The sequence below is a fragment of the Oculina patagonica genome, chromosome 14, assembly GCF_052425735.1.
Source record: "Oculina patagonica isolate OP01 chromosome 14, crgOcupat, whole genome shotgun sequence".
In the NCBI taxonomy this organism is placed as follows: Eukaryota; Metazoa; Cnidaria; class Anthozoa; order Scleractinia; family Oculinidae; genus Oculina; species Oculina patagonica.
Genome location: NC_135771.1, coordinates 12,301,006 through 12,327,022, shown reverse-complemented (window position 1 = coordinate 12,327,022; position 26,017 = coordinate 12,301,006). Strand labels below are relative to the sequence as shown.

Here is a 26,017-nt window from a genome sequence, read left to right as displayed (position 1 = left end):
TTGATGGCATCAATTTCTTTCTGTTTTGGTTTTAAGTTCTCTGCGGCCGCCGAACTTTCAGTGGACACATTGATTTGCTCGGTGCAAATGGTAATTTGCGAGTCCTTGGTGGCATTCAGGTATTTCCTTTTGAAAAAGTTAACCCTCAGTTCGCTGAAGAGGTATGATTTCGGTCCATTTCAACCTTTTCAATCATGTCCTGGCAAATGGTAACTGGAATAGCTGCTGTTGAATCAACTATGATAAGTTCGCACTTTTTTAATTCTTTCCCCATTTGGCGGGAATACACAGTGTCCACCTGCGATTTCGAAACAACTTTGCCCTTTACCGACATAAGTTCACCATTCGTCGCCTCCTCTAGAATCTTCTTCACTGATGCATTGTTCAGTTCTCCAGAAACGTCTTTCCATGGAAATGGCAAATTCCTTGTAGGGATTACTTGGGGAAAGTTATTTAGATTATATTTCGTAGTCTTCGAACTTGCGCTTCTGGGAACTTACATTGACGAGATTTACCGCATCCGACGACCCCTCGATTTTCGTCCCTTTCTTGTACTTTGAAATGAAAACACCTCGACCCTGACGATGGAACTTTAACGTCAGAAACTTTATGTATGTAACCTTCCACATCTTTGTATTTTCCTTTGTTATCTGCATTAGGACCAGAGGCTAAGAACAGTTGTAGGCGAGCGCAGTCGTGCAAAACGACTTCCCTTATATAGCTGACAACTACCTCGTTTACGTGCTGACAGAAAGTTCCTTTAAAACGTCATTCAGCGCGTGTCATACAATAACAAATTAACTACCAAAAAACGTCACAGTTTATTTTTGTGGTCGAAAAATAGAATTCGTGCTTCGAGCAGGGAGCATGAACTATCAGTGACCCATTGACCCAAGTCCCATAAAAAAGAAAGACATCCGAAGGCGAATCAAGTGTTGACACTGTGACATTATTCGTCGCAGGTGTGAGATACTTGCAGCGTTAATAAAAAACGCCAGCTTTGTGACATGTTTTAGTAAACGTTTGAGCTTGCTGGGAAAACAAGACGGACCCCTGCAACCAACACGTTTTCAATCTTTTGACTGCGCAATTCAGCACGTGTTATACAATAACAAATTAATTAGCAAACAAACGTCACCGTTTATTCTGGTGGTCGAAAAATAGAATCCGTGCTGCGCGAGCAGCGAGCATGAACTATTAGCGAAGCATCGACTCAAGTCTCATAAAAAAAGACATCCAAAGGCAAATTAAGTGTTGACACTGTGACATTATTCATGGCAGCTATGAGATACCATATGACGTGTTTTAGTAAACATTTGAGCTTGCTGGGAAAACAACACGGACCCCCGCAACCAATACGTTTTTCATCTTCTGACTGCGCAATTTAGCACGTGTTATACAATAACAAATTAATTAGCAAACAAACGTCACCGTTTATTCTGGTGGTGGAAAATAGAATTCGCGCTGCGCGAGCAGGGAGCATGAACCATCAGTGACCCATTGACCCAAGTCTCATAAAAACCCACACAAACAAACAATAAAGGCAAATGAAGTGAGATTGGGACAGTATTGGTAGCACGTTTGAGATCATGAAGTTACGCTGTCATTTGACGTGTTTTTGTACACGTTTGAGCCCAGCAGAAAAACGTTGATAATGCGCGCATGCCTTTTATCTTTCTGAGGCGAGCAGAAATACGAGGTACTCATGCGCATCTTTCGCGCCAATTTTATTTCGGTGGTCAAAAATAAAGCTTCTCTCTGGCTCTTAAGGAAAGGGGCTGATACGTCTTCAATGATACGCCCTTAATGTTGACATATTAAAGGTCAAGTGAACAGAAATTTCAAAATGTCATTTTAACCAACCAAAACGCTGAAACTATCTTTTATTAAGTAAATTAAGAAAAGTTTTTGCTTTCCGAACCTTAAAGCGTGAATTACAGCAAAAAATACGAAGATTTCTGAAGGCTTCACGAAAACGTTTTTGAATGACTGCGCACTGAAATGGAAGGAATGGAACGAGTTTTTGACGTCATAATTGGTGTTTTTGAAGACGACCGCAGACCGCACCGACGGCAGCGTCAACGACAACGTCTGCTGGAAAATGAATTTATATTTTACTTGAGAATCTCGCAACTTTCCGGACGTATTCTGCTTATTTATCGCTTTAAGACCTAGCTCCCGCTGAATATTCAAAATGCGCGTCTCTGAACAACAACCAACAATCAATCAACTGAAAAACGGCCAAACCGAACGAAATAACTGCTTGAAATGTCACTAAACACATTGTTATTTAAATTCTAAGGTCTGCAGAATTGGTCTGCGGTCGTCTTCAAAAACACCAAAAATGACGTCAAAAGTTTTTATTTCCGACACTTTTCCGACAATTTTTCCGAGCACTCTACGATTCTGAAGGCCTAAAAAATCATTTTGCAACGATGCAATGTCCGATTACTTTGAAACTTCCGGAAATGTTTATTTGGCCCTTAAAATACATGGACAAAAAATAAAAAAAATAAAAAATTCTGTTCATTTGACCTTTAAGTTGATGTGGGAGGAGGTAGGGATTTTGCTCGGCCCAGGCAACAACCGAGTACGTTCTACCAGGTATACAAATTTTTTCTTGGTGCTGTAGTATTATTTTTATTTAAGTCCTTCAAACTTTAATATGGACCACACATGTATCGCTTGCTTGCCAATTCTTGGAGAATAGGAGATTGCAATATTTGCATACTTGACTTATAGTTGTGGCACAGTTGATGCTGCTAAAATATACATTTACATGCATTATATAAAGCTGTGGTGGTAGATTAGGCATAAAGTAAATGTACATATCATATAAGTTGTCAAATTATACTTGGTAGCCACATGGTAGTAAAGAACAGCTGGTCCTGTGGTCTGGAATGCATGTTTGATGTTGATACTATTTTGACAGTGTTGCTAATCCATCCTCGATGTTTGGCATGTAATAGTTTTAAATTGAATACATGTACTAGAGGTGACCAATGACACCAAGGGAAGTACATTGTTCAAGTAGATACTTCGTTTGCCTCTCTACACATATGCACCAGACATGTATTGCTTGCTGGCCAATGCTTGAAGAAGGGTAGTTTGCATGTTTGACTAGTAGGCGTGACACAGCTGATGCGGCTAAAATACACTGTTACATGCATTATGATAAAGCTGTGGTGGTAGATTTGGCAAAAAGTAAATGCACAGCTGTACATATCAAATGACTTGTCAAATTATACTTGGTAGCCACACGGTAGTAAAGATCAGGTGGTCCTGAGGACTGGAAAGCATGTTTGATGTTCACAGGGTTTGTACCCTTTTTCCAGGACTTTTCCAGTACTTTTCCAGAACTCAGATTGATTTCTCCAGGACTGCAAATTCCTATTGACCTTTTCACTCTCAAGATTTTTGCTGTCTGCCATACATTTCTTATAATGTTAGTTCTGAGAATTCTGGTGTTACTTGAGTTTAATGCATTTCCATAACCTCTCAGTATCGGTTGTCTTTTTCCAGGACTTTTATAGTGCAACAAAATAATTCCAAGACTTTCTAAGTTTTCCAGGACCCGTATGAACGAAGTGTCCATTGTATTTTGACAGTGTTGGTAATCCATTCTTGGTGTTTTGCATGTAACAGTTTTGAATGAATCCATGCATTGGAAATGGTTCATGATAGCAAGCAAGTACCTTGTAAAAGTAGATACATGGTGGTCAAACCTGTAAAATAAAAAAAATATGGAATTTAAATCACTGAATAATAATGGTTATACTATTTATGTCAATGAACTTCAATTCAGTGATGTGTTCAGTTTACACGTCATGAGGGTAATGACTTACCTTAAAGCCTAAACTCCAATCAAGGGATGTTTAACATCCCTGAGAGGAAAGATGGACTGTACTACTCTCATATGAAGAGTACCAAATTATGTCAAATTGTATTGTATTGCAATTTTAATGTCAAGCACACCAGAAACTGTCACATTACATTTTACAAAGCTGTCAAAGACATGAAGATTGGCTTATGGTCACTGTAATAAGACTCTAGTGTACCTGCAGATTGCACAAGCTCTGGTACATTTGTATAGATGTGATCTATCTGTGTACGGTAGTCAGTAGTATACTGATTAATCAACTGTGTGTATCCTCTGTTTGTTATGAGAAATGCTTTTAGCGCTTTTTGTTCTGTATTTTTTTCCATCAGGTCAATATTGAAATCTCCAAGCAGTACAGCGGGAATTGTAGGTTCTGTCAATACTGAGTTATGAAGATGAGTAAGGGCTTCAATCAAGTGTGAAATTCTAACGATTTTTGACCGGTATATACCTACAATGTGAAAATTTGGAAGTGGATTGCTAAGAACTGTTATAGTAATTTCTACATTATAAACATTGAACCTGTATGGAATTTTAGTACAATTCAAATCATTCTTAATGTACACAGCAGTTCCATAGCAAGTTCTGATGTTAGATTGATTGAAGTCATTTCTGTAAAGAGTAAATCCAGATAGTTTATATGTGTCATCTCTATCTAACAAACAAAGCTTTGTTTCAACAAAAATGTTAACATCAGTTTTTTGAATGTTGAAATCAGTTCTCACATCATCAATATGCAAGCGGAGAGATCTAACATTCTGAAACAAGATTGTTTTTGTTTGGGGTGAATCGTTAACATGCAAGGTTACCAAAGGTCTGAGGCTTGCTTCTGTTCTCAGTCTGCTCATTTCATTTTTAACTTTCTCACTAACCTTTATTTTTTTTTCATTCAAATTGAGAATGTGCAGTGCAGAACTGTTTCTTACTCGGCTTAAGCCAACATAATGCATGTGCTCCCTTGTGGATGCTGGAAAATCAACAACTGCTTCATCTAATGTGTCACCTTGACAACGGTGAATAGTCTTGGCAGCAGCAGGTCTAAGAGGAAATTGTCGCCTAAGAATTTGAACTTGGCTTTTTTTATTGATTCGGAATTGTCTTGTTACTTCTAAAACTGGTGTCCAGTTTTTATTAATGTTGGTGTTATACAAATGTGCATGTTCTCTGCGCTGCTTTCTGCCTATGTCAGAATGTGGAAACGATACCCATATAATGCTTGGTCTGGTGGAATTGTCAACTCTGTAGTCTATGTTTTCTATGACACACTCTGCACCATTTGTTAGTCCATCAGTCACATCAATGTTAGTTGTCAAGTCATATTTTGCCTCCGTTGCTACTGATACTAGTGAATATAAGCCCATTGTCTTTGTCGGATCATCTGGGATTTTACCTTTTATTTGTTTCTTGAGATCATCAGAAATATCCCCAATTATGATGTCCACAGCCTTAATCTGAGCTTTATTGGTTTTAGAAAGAGTGTATAGGGCATTGTTGTGAGCATCTACTGATGCATTTGTAGTAAATAAATGTGTTTTGTTCATTGGATAATTATCATTTCCTGGTGTTACATTTAGAAGTCTTTGTTTCAATATGGCTATATCATCTTCAGAGTGTTCTCCCTCTCTTAAGCGGTTGAGCAGCTCTGCAAATTGTTTGTCATCTTTTTGTCTCATTATTTCTGTCAATTCAAAGAGGGTGAAGTATTCTATCCAAATGTTAGTTGCTAAAGCATTATAGCCAGATTCAGAATTTTCAAAGATCCATTTATCAAAAACTGGTTTTAGCTGGAAAAGATCTCCGACAGTTATCATACTTATTCCACCAAATGGCTCCTTGGTTCCCATGATTTGTTGTAATCTTAAATTCAAAAAGTTAAACATACCACTTCCAACCATAGAGATCTCATCAATAAATATTGCTTTCAGTTTCATGAGTTGTGTTCTAATGGTATTTAGTCTGTCAGCATCCAGTGCACAATACTCAAAACCTCTATTGGCAGGTATTTTAAAGGCAGAGTGTAATGTGTTACCTTTTATGTTGAATGCCGCTTTACCAGTTGGGGCTGTTTTCACAACTTTTACATCATCTGGATTTTCACCTGCAACAGTATTCAGATATCTGATCAGCGCTTCATACAATGCATTAGTAACAGTACTTTTGCCAACACCAGCACCTCCACTCAAGAATAATCTGAGAGGATCATCTTTAGTTTTGATTGAATGTAACACATGATAAAAGAATTGTCTTTGTTCTTCATTCAAAGATCGGACAAGCGCATAATAATCGACATCAGACATGCGTTTTATAAGCAGCTCCTCACCATCATTACTTCGAGGGAAAATACCTATCTCATCAAGCAAATCATACTGGCTGTGCTGCTTGTTTTTTCCAGGGTCAAAGCAACCAAATAGTTCACTTGGTTTCTCCTCGACTGCACAGTCCTGCTTATTGATATGCTCTGCATTTGGAGCAACACTCTCAAAGTTGTCGTATTCAGCATTGTTCGTATCATTCATTGCTTTATCTAGTATTTCTGAATGGTACTCATATTGGCACCTGTTGTAGAGAACTTCATCCTTAATCTTTTCAAATCGTTCTTGATATGTTTGACAGTCTTTTATCAAATCACCGCTTTCTTTTCGCCACGGTGTGTAAAGCATTAGCTGCTCTCTAAAATGGTTTTCTGGGTCCTTATCTTTATTGTACCTGACAGAGCGGATTATTTTCGGCCTTCTTCTTTTTACTAGTTTCATACCTCCTTTAAGTCTGTACTCATTTGGTTTACATTCACACTCAGTGATATTAATACTATCTGGATCATCATCAGTGTTGTCTTCAAAATTAGTTTCTGGCAGAAAGTCAGCAATGCCTGTAAATGATGGTGCATTACCAGCACTACTCTGATCATTTTGTTCATCTTTAACACAGTTAAACCATGCAACAAAGTCTGCCAAGCATAGTATTTCTAATGGTTTTGGTCTTCGTTGATAACGTTTAATGATATTGTCAGATTCTATGTCAGTTGAGTCATCAGGCAACTCTTTGAGCTTATCAAATTTCTTTAACAAGAATGCCCTTTCATCTGGAGGTGAGGTGCTTATAAATTGAAAATCACGGGAGGATCTTCTCAATGGCATTTGTAATACAAGATACACAGCTTCTTGAGCGCTAATTTCAACTGCATTTAAAAATTTGTTTCCAATGTGTCTAACTCTATTTGTGATATCTTTATTGCCAGATGTTGCCTCTTCAGATGCTTTTTCTAGCAGTCTGCTCATACCTCTTGGTCCTTTTGTAATATAAGACAGTATATATGTAGCACACGCATACGGATCTAATACATATTGTATGTCCATGTTTGCCTGCCATGATTTCAGTAAATTAGTGTTGTAACTATTGATTCTTATTTCTGATGGTGCCCTTTTCAAAAACAATGTGTCACGTTTTAATGTGTGTCTTATTGCTAAGATGTAACTCTTCTCAGTCAACTGTAATTTGTTGAGAAAATGTTCAAAACTGATGTCTTCCCCATATTTCATGCTGTCAAGAACTTTATTTATTTTTTCAGCATTTCCTTTTATCAGTTTCTCGCCCTCTTCATCAAAGCAGGAGCTGTCAAGAGGTGTTAAAATCATTGTCCTTGGCATTGGTGGCAATGGGAAGTTGAATCTACAAATCTTATGCCCTGCCTTCTTACATGTCTTGGCATGCCTGTGAGTCTGTAGGTTTACAAGGTCTTCCATTTCACTTGAAGTGCCTGGTTTGTGGCAAGTAATATACTTATCAACAAAGTTCACAATTTCTTCATTACAACTTCTTTCATATTGCGGAGCTTCCTTCACCCAAAATAAACCATGGATATGTGGGCTACCTCTTTGCTGAAATTCAATTCTGTAAAAATAATCAGCTATTTCTCCTATTGGCATTGCACTGCTCTTTAAGACATCTCGAATAAATAACTGAACCATATGCTGAAAGTTTCTTGCGCAAGTCACGGGATCTCTTTGTATCAAATCTGATTTTTGTTCCCATGTCATATGTTTGATCTCATCATCAGTATACTCTTTGTTCTCAACAATTCTACCCAAAGTTTTAAGTAGATGAGTCCACCTTGTTTCAGCTGCTGAGAATGAGCAAAACCATGTGGGATTGCCTAGTTGACGAATCATAGCAAACAAGTCTTTTTTGCATCGTTCGATATAAGGTGGTGACGAACGTACATTCCTTAAAACTCTAAAACCTTCATCAAGGTGAACAAGCTTATTAAGGTAATCTTCTGATTTCAAGTCACCAGCAGTGTACCTCTTACCCTTTGTCTTACACTTTCTAAGAGCAATGCATGCACTATCTTGAATTTGCTTTATTTGCAGTTTTTTCAGCTTATAAAATATATTTGGCACAGACTTTGCAACTCTTCTATCCCGACACCTTAACTCCCACTTAGCAACTGTACTATATGATACTGGGACCTTTCTTTCACTGTTGTCAGGTCTTCGTTTTCCACAGAATATTGTAGGAAATGATAAATATTCAGAATCTTTATCTATGAATATTCCTAATGGCTTGTTTCCTTCTCCTGGTGCAAAAGAAATAATTCTATCTCCATTTTCTGTTACATCTGGTTCCTGGAGTAGTGTATCTGTTACTCCTGACGGGCGTTCATCAACTTCAGACCAACCGTCCTCATCATCTTTTTCACTGTCTGGATTGTCAACATCAGCATTGGGAATATTTTTTTGGCAATTTGCAACAATATTATTGGTTTGCACATCCGCAGTGGATATGTCAGGGTTCTGCACAAATTCACTCCAGTCTTCATTCATGGTACTTGATTGTGAAGTTACATTATCTATCCATGCATTTTGCACTTCTATGCCTTCCGTTTTGAATAAATGACTTGTTTCTACAAGATATTTGGCTGCATCTAATACTTTCTTAGGTCTAACATTCTGGAACTGATAATGATGCTTGTAACTGAGACGCCTTTTAAGTTTTATTGGAATGGTTTGTGATTCACTAATTGGTCTTGGGAGACAATGAACAGTTGAATTTACATCACTTGGCACATTGACGATGTTTCCATGGATAGACAATTGACCACCTCTAGGTAGTTCACAAATTTGCATAAAGGGTATACGAGGTGATATTAGTCGCTCTTCTAATGATGTCAAATTCAAAACATCTGACTTACAAGGAAAACCCATTTTATTGGCTTTAGAACAGCTGGGTAGCTTTCCTTTCTTCAGATTTGAATCACAAGTTATGCAAATCCATTCAATGTTATCAACACTTTTAAAACCAGTAAGGCAGGACTCAACAATTTCTGGTGAACATGCCTTATATTTGTTTGCATCACATTTCACTACAGAACACTTATACCACAGTTGGTCACAACAAGTGCATACATATTCTGGGCCACATGCAATGTTTTTGTGAAACAAATTTATCATAGAAATTGCATCACTTTTCTCTTTTTGTGGTTGCAACTCATCACGGCTGCATGTTAACTGTGATACAATTGCCATATCATGAAATGGTCTATCAGTAATAATAATTCTTGCTGCCTTTCTTTTGGAATTTCTGTTCATTTCTTTGATAAGTTGAGGATTATTCGCTCTTCGTTTTCTAACAGCCTGTTTGTTAATTTCCCTGATGTGCTCTGGGTTGTCTACTTTTCGTTTTCTTGCAGTCTGTTTCTTCAGTTCCCTTATGTTTTGCGGGTTCTCTGCTTTTCGTTTTCTACAAGCCTTTTTGTTAATTTCCCTGATGTGCTCTGGGTTCTCTGCTTTTAGTTTTCTTGCAGTCTGTTTCTTTATTTCCCTTATTTTTTGTGGATTCTCTGCTTTTCGTTTTTTAAAAGCCTGTTTGTTAATTTCCCTTATGTGCTCCATGTTCTCTGCTTTTCGTTTTCTAAATGAGCGTCGCTCAATTTCTCTGAAATGTGCTGGGTTCAATTTCCTTTTTTGGGCAGCCTGATTTTTCTTGTGCCTAGTTGTTTTACTATCAATGTAACTGCTTTGCAGTAATTTACCATTCACATTTTTTCTAAAATTCTCATCATCTGTTTTCTCTTTCATGTGTTCCCTCATGTAGTCTTTTTTGCAAGCTTTGTCACTGTTATCAACTGGATTGTTTTCATCTGCATTTTGTGCACATTTGCTGTTGTTTGTTAACTGCAAAGTTCTATTTTCTACTGTAGAAACATAATGAATTTCATCTAAGTGCCCAATGAAAATATTTTGGCTATGTGCTGCATTCACTGGTTCAACAACAGTAACAGGAGAAAAAGTTGGATTTGATTCAGCAATATAAATTGATAAATGCATACAGTTGGCAACAGCTTGAATAATGATAGCATCAGCCCATGTTCCTTGACGTGACATTCTTTCCAAATATCCTTGCCAAGAATACTCAGTGTTACTCTCTATAAATTGTTCAGGGTGATGCAGTAAATACTGAATACCAACACTGCGCACGTAGAAGTGATTATTAGGATTACCATAAAGTTGATGTGATACAGCCCTAAAAAAGCAATCACCACTTCCTCCAACATCAAGTGCAGTTCTGCCTAACTGAGACAGTCTGGATTCTAGTAGACAAATGGAATTTGTAGGTGATATACTAATAGATACTGGGTTATAATACTGATTTGTAGGACCAGGATTTGATTCCACATCTCCACTTAAAGATATGATTCTGCTTGATAAATTATAAGTTTTCATGTGAAGCTGGCTTAATTTGCTGAAAATGTAATCTTCAGCATACATACAAAACAAAGTTGACTTTTTATGCTTAGGCGTCCTTGTTCGAACAATGAACAAACATTGCCTAATGAAACACTTATTTGACGAAGGCGTTAAGTTTGGCCTTGTGCATCGCTCAAAGAAATGATAGCGATGATATCCACACAACATAGCCTTCAGTGTAGATGATTTTGGGACACATTTTCTAATGTATAATTTCACTGACTTTCTAGTTTTTTTCCTACTAAAAAGTCTGGTTACCATTCTGTAAGAAATTCTAGAGGGTTCTCTATCGCGTTTTATTCTAAAATGAGGATAAGAGACAACAGTTGCTCTAGATTTTCGTACATCCGTATTTTTATCAGCCTTATTGTGGACTGATAGTTTATTTTGATATTCATGCTTCTCCTCAATAAATGTGTTTACAAACTGCTCGGTCAAAGTAGGATTACCTTTGATAGTGATCTCGTTGGTATTCTTGTAATTGTGTTTCACTACTTGCTCCGTGTATTTCAGTTGGCATTCAGCTAATGGATCATCTGTTTGGCATTTGTTTGTCATTTGATATTTTGCATTTGTTTCAAGCATAGTATATTGTGCATTTGTACGACAATTGTACGCTTTCTCGCTTCCCACAGTTGTGGCATTTAAGTCCCAGCGAGAGGGGAACTCGACGTAAGCTTCTTCGAAGCCGTACGTCTCCTGGCCTTGTAAATAACCCCGGCCAGTCGAAGGTTTCAATAATGCTTCTGTCCCCGAATATACTGGAGACATGTTATGAGCATTTTCTGTGTCTACATCCATAACACTGATACTCTAAATCACTAACAGTCGACCAAAATCTACTCTGCAAAGAGACGAACAGCAGCACTTCTCAGCACGAAAAAAATATCCTTTGTCATCTGCGTGTATAACAGCACTTCTCAGTACGTCAATACCAAAAACATGTCCTTTGTCATGTGCGCGTGAACAACAGCACTTCAAAACGAAAAACATGTGCTTTGTCATGTGCGCGTGTACAACAGCACTTCTCAGTACTTCAATACGAAAAGCATGTGCTATGTCCTGTCACATTTACCGAACAGCTTCCGAACGCGAATGGTGAAACCTGCTAGTTTTGTACAAAAATACAACAGAGGGAGGAACGCTTACCTTTTCTCCAACATGGTAAAGCTGCATTCTTCCTGCGCCTTGTTGTCCAAATGAACTGATGTTTGATGTTTCGGATCAAACAGTTCAACAACCTTTGCTTTGAAGCCCATTTCTTTCCACTTGAGTATTTTTCTGCACATTTCCTCTTCGTTTGTAAGGTCTCAGAAGGTCTACAAAGGTGTATTTAGATCGAGGATGAAGCGAAAGGAACGAAAAACCACCTTTGATAATTTTGGCCCGAAACGCCATTTTGAATCTTATCTCTACACTCAAGCAAACATTTGGCCTCTATCCCACCCCCCAAATATATGAACAAAACACAAGGGTGGGGAGGCAGGGAAAAACCGGACCTTTCTCTCAGCACGTTTACCGTTTAATGCATGAATTAATTGCGGTTTGATATCGGAATGGAGTGAGCGAGTGGGCGAGTGAGGGAAATAAATCGTCATTTTTAATACCTCATTACCATGAGGTAAAAATGAAATTTTACTTGTCCGATCAAATTACAGCCAAAATTGACCTTTGTCCTCCTTAATTTTATTTCTCAGCTGGGATTTAGAATTGAGATAAGAGCCATACCTCATTTGAAAGCCTATGAAATGGGCTTTCAGGAAAAAAAAATTTTTGTCCGAAACAACCCATAATACTTTTGATTATATTAATTTAATTCACATAAATTAGCATAAATTTGCAAAAGATAATGGACAAAAATAAACAAACCTAAAAATGGTAAAAGTTTGCAAGAAAAGCTTAAAAACAAAAATGTTTCATATTATATTGCCAAACTATGCAGCAATTTTGGTTAAAAAAGATTAATTCTGAAATTTTTGGCAATTTTTTAAATTGACGCAGATGAAACGTGTAGTTGAAATTCGAGCTTCTTGTTGACACAAAGCTTCAACTCAAATTATCTTTTGATCTGTTGTCCTAAAACCCTTTTCCTCCTACAATATCGATCTTACAAAGCTCAAATATAACTAAGACATTTATTTTAAAGTATCAGGAAGGTTTCGAACGTAAAAAGTGAACTATATAAAGCATACATTGCGTTTCAGATTGTGCAATATTCGAGTTATTTGTTTGGAGTGACGCCGTGCATAAATTACACTAAATTATCTTCACATCTGTTGTCTCAAAACCCCCTTTCCTCCAAAAATATCGATCTCACAAAGCTCAAATATAACCAAGACATTTATTTCAAAGTATCAGCAAGGTTTTGAACGTAAGAAGTCGACTAAATACAGCATTTCGTCGCGTTTCAGACCACGCGTGTGTATTGACACGTGCGACTCAGTTTTCACTTCGCGAATGTTTACTCAATTCTTACCCCGATTCGTCGTTAAAATTTGCAGCTGTCGATCCAAATCACTTTCTTCATCACTTGGAATGCCATCTTTGGTGTAATCTTTTTGTTCCAGGAGCTAGAGAACTCTCTCTGGGCTAGTAGCGATCGACCGCGATCGATAACTTCCACCGCGTGTGATTTCGAACTTTTGACTGAGCGGGCTTATTCGTCGTGTATGCCACATTGAAGTGTTTCAGTTAAAATTTGCGGAGGGACTGGGTAATTATCTAGTCACGCTTTTTGCGAAGTGTGGTGAAAATCGGATGTAACGCGAATAAATGCGAATTTTTTCGGTCATCAGACTTCAGCGACTGATATTTTAAAGGCCGGACAAGCAAAGGATTAGAATTTTAAAAAGGGTTGGGGATCGCACAGAAACCTGACACACAACTTTATTACGCTTTTATATCTTTTTCATGATTCAAATAAAAACGTTCTCTCCTACACTTCTCTTATGGTTTGTAAAATTTACAATCGTTTTAACTTTGTTAATGTTTCATTTCATAAGCCCGACAGTCCACGAGTTATCCGGTCATGAGCTGGTAATGTCACTTTCATAATTTTTTCCAGGCCTAAAAAGACGTTTAAAATTTTCAAAATCTTATTACTGTTCTGAACTACGTTTACGGTACGAACAATTTGTTTTTAACCACACTGTACTTACATAGGACATTCACTGTAATAGCATTGGAGGTATCCGTTCCAACCCTGTTGTTCGCCACACATCGGTATTCTCCCCTGTCTGTCTTGTTCACATTCATAATAGTCAACTGCATTTGGCCTCCAAAAAAACTGATCCTGGAATTGTCGCTTTCATTTATAATAGATCCATTTTTGATCCATAATATCGTTGGTGCTGGATTTCCAGTAGCGTTACAAAAAAGAGTGATGTTCTCTCCTTCTATTGTGGTTATACTGTGAGAATGAGAAGTAATCTCAGGTTGATCTGTAGAGAAAGAAGAAACGTAAAGCAAACTTGAGATTCCTTTTATCTTTATAATATTCGATGGTAGAACTACTTGTCTGTTCTGTTCAAATTTGTTATAGTCAACAGTTTATTGTCATCTGAAAAAACTGATCCTGGAATTGTCACTTGTACTTAAAGGAGATTCATTTCTGGTCCACGATATTGTAAGTTCTGGACTTCCAGTAGCGTCACAAGACATATTTATGTTTCCTCCTTTTACTACAGTATCTTCTTGTGTATGAGAAGTAATTGAAGGTTTTGCTGTAAAACGCAACAAAGTTACATAAGAATTTTATTTGTTTGTTTAAAAACTCAGCATTTCTGATAGAATTTCTAAAAAAAATAATCTATCTCTTGAGTCTATGGATTTAAAGTACAACATGTATTAGGAGAGTCCTCGAGAAAATCTTTTCGAGGGAAATGATGCTTAGTGTTTTTCGTACATCAACACTGTCGTCGTCGTCGTCATTACAAACAAGGGCTTGTTAGCAATATTAGGGGTGTCTGGAAAACCCGAATAGCGAATAGCGAATAGTACGAATAGTGCGAATAGTCGCGAATAGTGACGAATAGTCGCGAATAGTGACAAATAGTCGCGAATAGTGACGAATAGTCGCGAATTGTGACGAATAGTGACGAATAGTCGGGAATAGTGACGAATTAGAGACATGTAGTTCTCAGTACCTCCCAACAACGTGAGATTTTCCCGCTAAAATGGACGCTTGGTAGGAGAAAAGTTATAAATGATAAACGGAATTTCTTATGTTTTATACCGTTGAAAAAGTGTTTCATTAGCTAATTATTGTGTTTTTTGTTTTCTTGTCGGTGATCGACAGCCCCAGGCAGAGTCCAAAAAAGAAAGGGGAATAAAATTAATGCAAGCAAGCGTTGCGTGACGAGCCTAAACAATGGCTGCGAATAAGACTGGCTTCATAGCCAGAAATTCCGAACCATAGCAGGCGTGACATACGTCATTATATCTAATGCGCTGATTGGCTCACGGCTGTCAAGAAAACAAGTCACGCCAGCGCCGGCGCTGACAAGCCAACTTTCAGCCGAGAAAATAAAGATTATCTGGCAAATATTATCACTTGTCTAAAAAGATTTCCTTGAAATAAGCTCTGTAGAAACTCTACTGATACGTTTCTGTTTTCTCCGGTCCGATTTCGTACAATGAGGAGCCTTTCCAAGCGGTTTTGAGCCGCCGTAAATCAGATCGAAAATCATTTTCGATCCGTGACCGATATGTCACGCAGCACGAAAACCCTCAGGGGAATTCAAGTCCCAGGCTCTAACTCTTCCCTAAAAACGCCGAAAAGAGCCTGGAGAACAGCTTGAACTATTTTTCAAAATGGTGGCTAGATTTTGTGATGAAAACACACATACGGTTAAGAAAACAGCTCGCGTTCGTCAAGAGTTTCATCCGAGCGATTTTGAAAGTGTGCAGTCAAAGACGGACAATTTTTGCGAGATTTCGGGAGTTTTATAAAGCAAAAAGCCGCAATGAATTCAACTCGAAGAGAACCAAAAATTATCGAAAACTAAAGTATTGGATGTGGTCTTCAAGTTCTGCATTGGAATGGAGATTCTAATCTTCAGCAAGAGAGAGCAACCCAAAGCAAAGATCAGTGGTTTGCATAAACAAGACATAATATACAAAGGTTAGTATGGCGGATCCTTGTTAGCATTCGTAAAATTTTCAAGTGGAAAAAGCCGAAAGAAATTTACTTCGCTAAGCTACAAAACCCTTTCCAATTCAAAACTATCACCACAACTGAAGAAATTTTTATCGGAACAGTGAAATTCAAGCACCTCGGTCTTTGCAGCGATCGACTGAAATACGATATCTATATATTTTTCTTTTAGAAACCTGAGAGCACATGCAAACACAATTGTCACGCTTCGTGGGGGGTCGTGGTTCGGAATTTCTGGCTATGTTGGCGTTGTTTTTTTCTATAACACAACTTCTATTGTCTTTTCACATCAATACACTAACTACAGAACACTTTTATCTCATTTGTATTTTATTGTTTTGCTGATAGAACGTACCTCGGATCGCGATTCATGAGAACGAAATGTGAGTAAATACAGTTTATGGTCGGTCGGCATTGAGATATAGGCTTCATAGATCAATAAAAGTGATTCATATAGTTACATCTTGACTTGCACTCTCTTTTAGAGTGAGCGGGCAAGCATATGATATATAATTTGCTTGAACTAGATTGCTCTGTGCGTGCTCTGTAGGCTTATTCACGGCGAATATTTACGGCTATTCGTCACTTTTCGCGACTATTCGTCACTATTCGCGACTATTCGCACTATTCGTACTATTCGCTATTCGCTATTCGGGTTTTCCAGACACCCCAATATTAGCGGTTTTGGTATAAGGACAAAAGAAACTCAGAGACTCAAAGGACAGTGCAGAATGCGATGGAGTCGACAATTGAAAGTAAGATGTTGTATGTTCGTGTTTATTTGCTTTATTTACTTTCGGAAAGCCTCAAAAGGCTGTTCGCAGACTACTTGTATTTAGGCTTTTGTACACTATACTTTTGTTTCCCCACTAAAATGCTCCACCTTAATGCTCGATTTTTCCCACTAAAATGCTCGGTCTCCCCCAAAAAAGTCAAATGCTTCGATAATGCTCATTATACGAACGTTTTTTTAATTAATTTCAAAGTTTTTAACATGGTGTTATCTTACATAAACGTACAAGTGTTGCAAGTAACAAGGTATACAAGTTCATAAATACAGCCAAAAAACATTTTCCTCAAAATAATCGATGAGGCTAAGCACAAAAAAGGGCTGGCTATCTCTAGGAAGTTATTTGTTGTTGACTTTTGAATTTACAACAAAAATTTGCGATAATACATTACTTAAAAACATTGTAAACTCCGTTTAAAAAAATTCTAAAAAGACCACGACGTTTCGACGTTGACTTAACGTCATTATCAAGCAAAGAAAATATGTGATTAAATGTATAAATACTAAAAATAGACAATAGAGAATAATTAATAAAAGTTGTGAACTGTTGACGACACTTTGGCTAGAATGCCCAGCACTGAAGCTGCAACTGAATTTCTCACTACTCTCAATGGCCTCCACCCGAACCTTTCGTTCACGATGGAGCTTCCAGTAAATAATAAGATCCCTTTTATTGGAATGGATATAATCATGAATGGAACAAGGCTCGAAACGGCTGTTTACAGGAAGCCCACTAACACTGGTCTTCTGCTGCACTTTCATAGTCATACTGATAAGCGTTATAAAGACTGCCTGATCAAGACAATGGTTCATCGAGCGCACGCCCTCTCATCTACAACAGAAGCCTTCAACGAGGAATGTGATAGATTGCGGTCTATTTTCACTCGACTTGATTATCCCATGCACGTTATTAACTCCACCATCAACAACTTTGTCCGTATTGTCTCCGCGGATACACCGCAAGAATCTGAAACCCATCGTGTTATCCGTGTTAGCCTCCCGTTTAAAGATCAGACATCTGCCAATGCAGTCAGACGGCATTTATGCGATCTAAGTCACAAGATCAACGTCACCGTGCAACCAGTTTTCGTCAGCAAAAAACTGGAACAAGAGCTTAAACCAAAAGTACTCAAGCCAACGATTGTTAATCACCATTGCGTTGTTTATTCTTTTTCATGTAATCTGTGTGATGTAGAGTATGTCGGGTACACAGCCCGACACCTACACAAACGCATTGCTGAGCACAAATCATCGGCGATTGGAAAGCATTTCAAGGAATCTCATGGCGATGTGAACCTCCTAAAGGAAAAACCAATTTCGTGTCCTGAAAAAATGCCGAGAATTGACTGTCTCATTTACGAGATGCTAATTATAAAGAAACTGCGACCAAATTTGAATACGCAGGCGGACTCTATACGTGCTAAACTCTTTGTTTGACATTGAACATTTTTCAGTTCACAACTTTTATTAATTATTCTCTATTGTCTATTTTTAGTATTTATACATTTAATCACATATTTTCATTCCTTGATAATGACGTTAAGTCAACGTCGAAACGTCGTGGTCTTTTTAGAATTTTTTAAACGGAGTTTACAATGTTTTTAAGTAATGTATTATCGCAAATTTTTATTGTAAAGTGTTTTACTAAATCGCTACTTTTACGTGAATTTTGAGTTTTAGTCTTTATTTTCTCTTAAAACATTTTTTTATTTTAATTTTTTCGGAAAATAATCAATTTTCCTGGAAAATGCCACTAAAATCCTCGATTAATGCTCAATGCTTTTGCCTCACTAAAATGCTCGAAAAAATGCTAGCATAATGTACAAAAGCCTACTTGTATTCCTTCCCGAGTATTCCTTACGCTATCTTTGCAACCGTAACACGACCCTTCGTTTGTAACAAGATACTTTTGTTCTCTTTGAAAATGCCGTAACATAATACTTTTGTTGTTTTTTTTGTTTGTTTTACGGTGACATCGATGACATTTGCTTAATTTAATTAAGTTACGGTTAAAACTGCACGAATGACGATTTTAAAAAAGTAAAGAACAAAACTAATCAAAAAAACAAATTTTTCGAAAGGTTCTTTAAAACGCAATAAAGATAGGATATTTGTTTCCTGGTTATTACGAGTTCACGCCTAAATTGCCGGTGCAAGTTTTTGCATACCTAATTACGAAAGCGCTGTGAAAGTCTCAAAATCTAATTTAATTAATTTGCGGTTTTCACTTGGTGCCACGGAGTTTACAGGAATACTATTGCAAACACGCATGCAATACAAGCGATGTTCATGAGAGTTCCAGAAAATAACGTAGACTAATCTGCGCATGCGTTCGGCGCAAATTACGTTGCCCTAGAAAGAATAGTACCACAAGGAGAGCAAAGGGTTTACTGAAACAAATATATACCTTTTAGTTTATATAAAAGTAACGTAGATATGCTCCACGTTTTACCTAAGGGGTATAGTCAAGTGCTCCCCACCCCCTTACCTCCTAACGGTAAGGTAAAGTCTGTGTTCGAGCAAAGTTAAGCGACTGAGAGTATTGCTACTCCCCCCTGGATGGGATGCCAGTCCATCGCAGGGATTACCCTCCGGCAGTAAATTCGCCGGTTTCCATTTATACACCTGGGTGGAGAGAGGCACTGTGAGAGTAAAGTGTCTTGCCCAAGAACACAACGCAGTGCCCCGGCCAGGACTCGAACCCGGGCCGTTCGACTCGGAGTCGAGCGCGCTTTCCATTAGGCCACCGCGCCGCCCACCTCTTCACAGGAATATTTAATTAATTGATATTAATTAATTAATTGGTGATTAAAAGTTTACACTGGCTTAAAGCGCGTTAGCGGTTTAGTGGATTAGGGGTTTAGCAGACGACAACCCACCAAACCATCACAATAGTGCATTCTGCACTAAAAAGGCTAAATCATCTCATATCGAATAAAAAATGCTCTCGCTGTCCCTTATTGTTGGTAGTTCCTACATGAGATAATAACTTGCGAGTGACATTTTTGGATAACATAAGTAATTTCCAAAGAAATACGCTACTGTGGTAAGAAACACACTACTACTTTTGTACAATTAAACATACCTTCAATAACAATTATTGTCGTATCAGATGAATTGCCAAGATCATTGATAACAAGACAGGTGTAATTCCCAGCATCCTGTGAGGTAGTTGTGCTAACGGTCAGCTGTACATGGCTTTCTTTATAATGTGGGATAGTGACCCGTGAGTCATTTATCTCTACGCTAGCATTCCTTGCTATTACTGTTCCATCTTTCTTCCACAGCACTTCAGACGCTGGCGGTGAAGCGTTATACTGACATGTCAGCTGTAGATCATTCCATATAGCTACAAACTGTCTTTGATCTCCATCATTTGTCACTTCTGGTAAATCTGCAATGAAGTTTAGTTAGAGTTAGAAATAAAAAACTTTCCAAACGCTAACTGAAGCCTCCTTTTCCAACAGCGAAAAGGCGAAAATATTGAGTTGGTTTTCGTAGAGCAAGCACAAGGAACAAAACAATTTTTATCTTATTCACTTTCTTCGCTCAAATATTTGAAATCATTTAAGACCGGGCTTTTATGAAGTTCTGGAACTAAAATGAATAATAATAATGATCATAATCATAATCATAATCACAATATATATATTGTAATTCTAATAACTCAGTTGACATTGGGTCATTCTGTCGTCATTTTGATTTTGTTGGATAAAACAGTATATTATTGATATTTCTATCACAATTGAGTGTATAATCGTAAACTCTTAACAAAGGTGTGTGTGATAAATTATTTCTGATGAAACTTCGGTTGTCATCGGCAAAAACAATGACTTGTTCGTCGTTGGGTGTAAGGAATTTTGAAAATTGTTGTTGGTAACTGACGTTTTGACAACCTACTGCAAAAGTCAAGTGTCACGTTTCTGTCAGTCGGTGATGTCATAACCCTGGTCCGTTCAAGCTAATTGGTCTTTGACGTATTTATGACATTTTTAATATTGTAATAGCCGCCACCTTGTATCGTCCATTTTTAATTTCTTTAAATTGATTGATTGCATTAAGTCCATCCCCAAAACCAGTCATTGGACTGTAAATCATAAGTAACTTCTAAAAAGAATGCTTTAGTACAGAAAAATTGTCATTGTCATTCAGTGAACAAAAAGCATCGTTTGTGTCCTCCTTTTGGGGCACTTTATGTAGTAGATACAATATGAGCAGAATATCTGTATGGGCGGTTACAATGGCGAGCCGATAGGCGAGCCATTGTAAACACCCATACAGATAGGACGCGAATACTTTATTCTACTTGTGAAATGAAAACAATAAATTGAATGCAAAGTATTGTTATTCGAATCAGTAAAGATCTGTAGCAACAGTTAATGAATACTAATTAGCTGAGCAGGAGTTTGTATCAAAAGTTAATTATGTTGCTTGATTTGTATTGGGGTTTACAGTTGTGTACATGTGATCTGAATACTGTGCTGGGATTAGTTTGCACCCTCATGAATAATTAATGAATTTTACAAGTATAATTAATAAGGTTAGGCGTCTTTTACAAGGCTGTTATTCTAATTCTTAAAAGTCTCATTTCATCTCGTTTTTATTGGTCAATCGTATGGGAGGGCACTTCTAAACAGAATATAGGTTAATTACCACTTTTACAAAATGTTGCCACCAAATTTTGACAAATTCTACTAATTATGACCACTTTTCCCCTGTTTTCTGTGAGCAGTTAAATCTAAGGGATGTTATTCTTTTTTAAACATTCTCAATAGACTAGCTCCTCCTTATATTATCAGCCGTAGATTGATAAAGATATTTGAGTTGCAAGCGTACAACACTAGGACACAGGGAGCACTTAAGCATCTTTGATGTAAAACTGCTAAACCACAGTGTTCGTTCTTTCACCGAGCAGCCAAATTGTGGAATAGCCTAGGGGTTCATAGAAATCATGCTTTAAAGTCTTTTGAAGTGTTATTTGTTTCTGTTTTAAAAAGCTTGCTTTTGTAATAAAACACTCCAAACTGGAAAAGTGTAGCCGTCGCATTTCCCTGCTGGAATTTTTTACTATTTTTTTTCTTAGCACGAAAACAATAAAAAAATCTAACGGGAAAATGCGACGGCTATAGGCGTATGTTGCAAGTAAATACCCCCCTAAGTGTACAAACACAAACGCCATCGAAAAACGTCTAAAACCGGTTGCTATGGTAACGTCAAAGTTTCAATTTAAGAGAAAAGTTACCAAGTTTGGTAATTATAGCTTCAGGCGTTTTGCAGTTTGAGTTTACTCCACTTAATAAGAAGCGTAAAAGTGATTATGCACTGCTATGCAAATTTGCTAATCATTTTTGAAAAGGAATAATAAATTTGTCAGCAGGGGGAAGAGATAAGTCAAGCGTAAAAACAGTGAATTTTTTTGAACAAAAAGCGTAATTTTTACCATAAATTGCTCAAATTGCGAAAAGAGTTGTAGTGGTTTGTGTAAGCTTCCTACTGTATAGCTCCTCCCCCCTCTCACCTTCACATTTTACGGAGATTTTGAATTGTTAAAGCTTTGACCATCTAACAATTTGGAACGGCCGACGCTCACAGGGCGACCAAAGATAACATTGCCTGTGTGAACATTTTGAAAGTAAAAGCGTTCTCAAATCACTAAAATTAATTCAATAAAGCCACTTTAACTCTCTCGATCTTACAACATAAAACTTCAAACGAAGGCACAGTAGCTTGGACCTCTCGGTATAAACACTCTCTTGTTGTTATTCGCATACTACCCGGAAGTTTTGCGCAAAATCGTGAAAACAACTTGCAAGTACGAAGTATTTCAAAAGATCTCACATCACAAGTTAATTGTAAATCTTTTCCTTGAATTGATGAAACAACTTGTTGGTAAGGCAGGACTTAAAGGATTGTTACATGAACATGAAATACATATCAAAATATTATAATGTCCATTGTTTTGACGCATTTTAATTATAAAACCACATCATGCTCTATATGACTAACCTTCCTGAGTGAAAGGTACAGCAAGCAACAGAAGCAAAAGTTTCTTAACAACCATTCTGAGACCTGAATGAAATGCCTCCCTTTTTCGATTTTACTTTCTTCGCTCAGATGTTTTTAGAAGCGAATCACTGCTTCGCATCACTGAATTAGTAGCGGAAAAGTGATTATGTTCTGAAACTGTAAATTCGATATTCATTTCGAAAAGCAATAACAAAGATATCGTAAAAAATGTTGTGGTAATTCATCGTGGTAGAGTTTGTTTGTCCCACGACGTAGTCACGTATGATGGAGATCGCGATGTTTCGACTGCACCCTGCTAGTCTTCATCAGGCGATAAGGTCGACTGGTTGTGCGTGAACTTATAAAGCACGCTGCTGCGCTGTGATTGGTTGGTTTTCAACAGCTGTGATTGGTGCATTTCGATCCTCGCTGTCCCAGGGTGCTGTTGTTCCCTCAGGGGTTTGCTGTCGTTCAATTTTCCTGTTGTTGTGGTTTTTGATCGTGGGCATCCATGTTTCAGGAATTTCACTTTTGAGCACCTTTTTAAATTGGTTTTCTAGTTATACAGAATTCCTCGAATAAGCGCCACATCCGTACCACGGCGCTTGTTCGCCTTTTTCTTTCCAAATGCGGCAGCGCTTATTGAATTTTTTGTTGCATATGTGGCGCTTTTTCTAGGGCGGCGCTGTAGATTGGATTCACTGTAAAGACGGCAATTGTAATCAAATTTATAAATTAAAGGGGATGTTGTAAAAAAATGTATTAATTTTAGTGTCACCATGACACACACTGACGTCAATGTGATTTTATTGGCTGAACCGTCATTTACTTATATTTCCTTCTAATTTAAATAAATAACTACAAAACTTTAACAGCTGCTTGTTTGACAAACTTTTTATGTCTAATAAGACTTTTGTTGTCATTACCATCAACAACGACGACATTGTGACGGAATATTAGTATATGAAAATATTCGCCACTTAAATTATTGCACATTCCATTCTTTCTTTAAAAATAAAGCCTTAGAAACGAAGCCTGGAGATTGTTAAAGTTAATTTAGTCGCGAAGCAGTGTTTTACAATAGAAATGTTTAAATAAATCAATAAACAGTGAGAAAGCAACACCAAATACTGTACATACATTGGACATCCAGTGTAGCAACATTAGAGGTATCATTTCCAACACTGTTGTTTGCCACACATCGGTATTCTCCGCTGTCTGTCCTGTTCACATTTATTATTGTCAACTGCTTTTTATTTTCTGTAAAACTGACTCTGGAATTTTTATTTTTATCTACAGGATCTCCATTTCTGGTCCATGATATTGTCGGTACTGGATTTCCATCAGTGTTACAAGATAACGTCACGTTACGTCCTTCCTTTATAATAGTACTGAGTGGGTGTGAAGCGATCTTAGGTTGATCTACAAAACATACATAAAACAAAGAACGCAATGTAAGATTAAGATCTCCATTTCTGTTTCTGTGGCACCCATCGCCTTGGAAGGAAAAGATCTGGAAACTCCAAGCCAAGGCCAATTATTGCACGCTTTACATGCCGAGCAGACAGGGATTTTACCTGGCGACAGCGCTTTAATCTCAGGGACTCTGCGGTAAAGATTGCGGAAGACCTGCCCCACAACGTACGCGAGATTCGGAGGGATATTTTAATTCCAGCGCTTAAAAAAGCAAGGGAAACCGAAGGCACCAAGGCGGCGATCATTGGCGACCGGCTACTAATCAATGGAAAGAAATACACGTTTGACAAGATTCCTAAGAAATGGCGATCGAATGTTGCTCAACATCAAGACAAGTAGGTACTATACGAACAGTCCTTTACAGGATCATTCCTCACAAACTTGCTAATTTCGTCTCGTATCCTTTGAACATTAGATTATTTTCTTATTTTTGTTGCGGAGTCTCGAATTAGCATATTAATCTTGCTTTCCGCTTTGCGCTTAAAGTTACGATCATTCCGCACGCCCATTACTCTTAAGTTCTGTTTTAATTACTGTAGTAATTATGTTAGTCCTGCGTAAGGTTCAGGTATACGTGTTAATTATCAATGGCTATTGTCCACTTTATTATTTGTTCCTGTTTTTTTCGTACAAGTTGTTTATATTGTTCATAATAGGTGTATTATTAGTGTCTCTATTTAATGGCTGCTATGTTTTGATTGAGTGGATTCTAAAGCAGGGTAATTGTTTTCACCATCACACTTCTTAAATATATGTTCTTTGAACGTTAGAGGTTTATCAGGGGAAGCCAAACGTCGAGAAACTTTCAAATGGCTAAGAGAGAAAAATTTCCAAGTTTTCTTTTTGCAAGAAGTGCACTGCACAAATGAAAAACGAGACCTGTGGCAAAACGAATGGGGCTATAAAGCACTCTTCGGGTGCGACAGTAGTCGAAAAGCCGGTGTGGCTATTCTATTTAAAAACAATTTCGATTTCATATTAAACAAGGAATATATTGATCCAGGAGGCCGCTTCATTATCCTAGATATTAAAGCCGCCAACCTGAGTTTCACGTTAGTTAATCTGTACGCTCCAAACAAGGATGACCCTAGTTTCTTTCAAAATATTACAAATCGAATGCATGATTTTGATTGCGACAATATTGTCATAGGCGGAGACTTTAATTTGGTGTTAAATGTAGAGTTAGACAAACAAGGAGGCAACGCTAACACCTATCATAAAAAGGCTTTGGCTGAAATAAGAAAAGTTCAAATAAATCTCGACGTAGGCGATATCTGGCGGGACCGAAATCCGCTCACGACGCGATACACCTGGAGAAGACGCAACCCCGAAATATCTTGCCGTCTTGATTTTTTTCCTGATCAGCTGCGGGCTATATGGCAAAGTAACGAATTCTGAAATTACTCCTGGATACAAAACTGACCATTCTATGATTACCCTGAGCCTAGGTGTCACTGAAAATCCCAGAGGTCCCGGCTTATGGAAACTGAACACCTCCTTTTTAGGAGATGTAGATTTTACACACCGGGTTAAAACAGTTATCTCCCAGACATGTGAAGATTACAAAGATGACAACAATGTCGATGATGCTTTGTTATGGGAGATGATTAAACTTAAGGTAAGAGAAGCTTCAATTTTTTTATGGAAAGGAGAAAGCTATTTCCAGACGTAAGGAGGAGGACGATCTGCATGCGAAGGTGGCATACTTGGAGAAAAAAGTTGAAGAACCCATTCCCCCTCAACTGAAAGAAGAACTTAGTCAACAATTGAGTGAGGCAAAAGAAAGCCTAGAAAAAATCTATGAATATAAAACTAAGGGATCCATCTTGCGGTCTAAAACTCGGTGGTACAACGAAGGCGAGAAAAACTCAAGCTACTTCTTTAACTTAGAAAAGCGACATTTTAAACGTAAGGTTCTATGCCAACTTCGCCAAGCTGACAACACAACTTTAACCTCCGATCAC

General features: G+C 37.7%; 3 protein-coding genes across 6 annotated transcripts in view; all 3 read right to left on the bottom strand.

The window, feature by feature from the left end:
- Positions 1–26,017, bottom strand: part of LOC144637456 (hemicentin-1-like) — a 211,294-nt gene that overhangs the window by 178,586 nt on the left and 6,691 nt on the right. For 2 of the 3 annotated variants that reach the window (XM_078496512.1, XM_078496514.1), the window contains exon 6: positions 23,718–23,999. In XM_078496512.1, coding sequence (XP_078352638.1) covers positions 23,718–23,999 — 282 coding nt within the window. Of the gene's footprint in view, positions 1–13,784; positions 14,067–23,717; positions 24,000–26,017 lie in introns of all 3 variants that reach the window. The other variant, XM_078496515.1, reaches the window with a different exon arrangement.
- Positions 2,626–12,061, bottom strand: LOC144638437 (uncharacterized). 2 transcript variants are annotated; one of them, XM_078497637.1, is made up of 3 exons: positions 6,587–7,701; positions 5,910–6,355; positions 2,626–3,725 (listed from the first exon to the last, which is right to left on the bottom strand). In XM_078497637.1, exons 1-3 carry the CDS (start codon positions 7,621–7,623, stop codon positions 3,676–3,678), a joined length of 1,533 nt encoding a protein of 510 aa, XP_078353763.1. In that variant the 5' UTR covers positions 7,624–7,701; the 3' UTR covers positions 2,626–3,675. The 2 variants fall into 2 exon arrangements, 1 of the variants encoding a protein (XP_078353763.1); XR_013567948.1 differs by lacking the exon at positions 6,587–7,701 and adding an exon at positions 11,776–12,061 and having other exon boundaries at positions 3,677–3,725; positions 5,910–5,978.
- Positions 19,610–22,734, bottom strand: LOC144638972 (pro-neuregulin-1, membrane-bound isoform-like). Its single transcript, XM_078498245.1, has 2 exons — positions 22,578–22,734; positions 19,610–19,965 (listed from the first exon to the last, which is right to left on the bottom strand). The coding sequence occupies exons 1-2, from the start codon at positions 22,630–22,632 to the stop codon at positions 19,610–19,612; spliced, it is 411 nt and encodes a 136-aa protein (XP_078354371.1). The 5' UTR covers positions 22,633–22,734.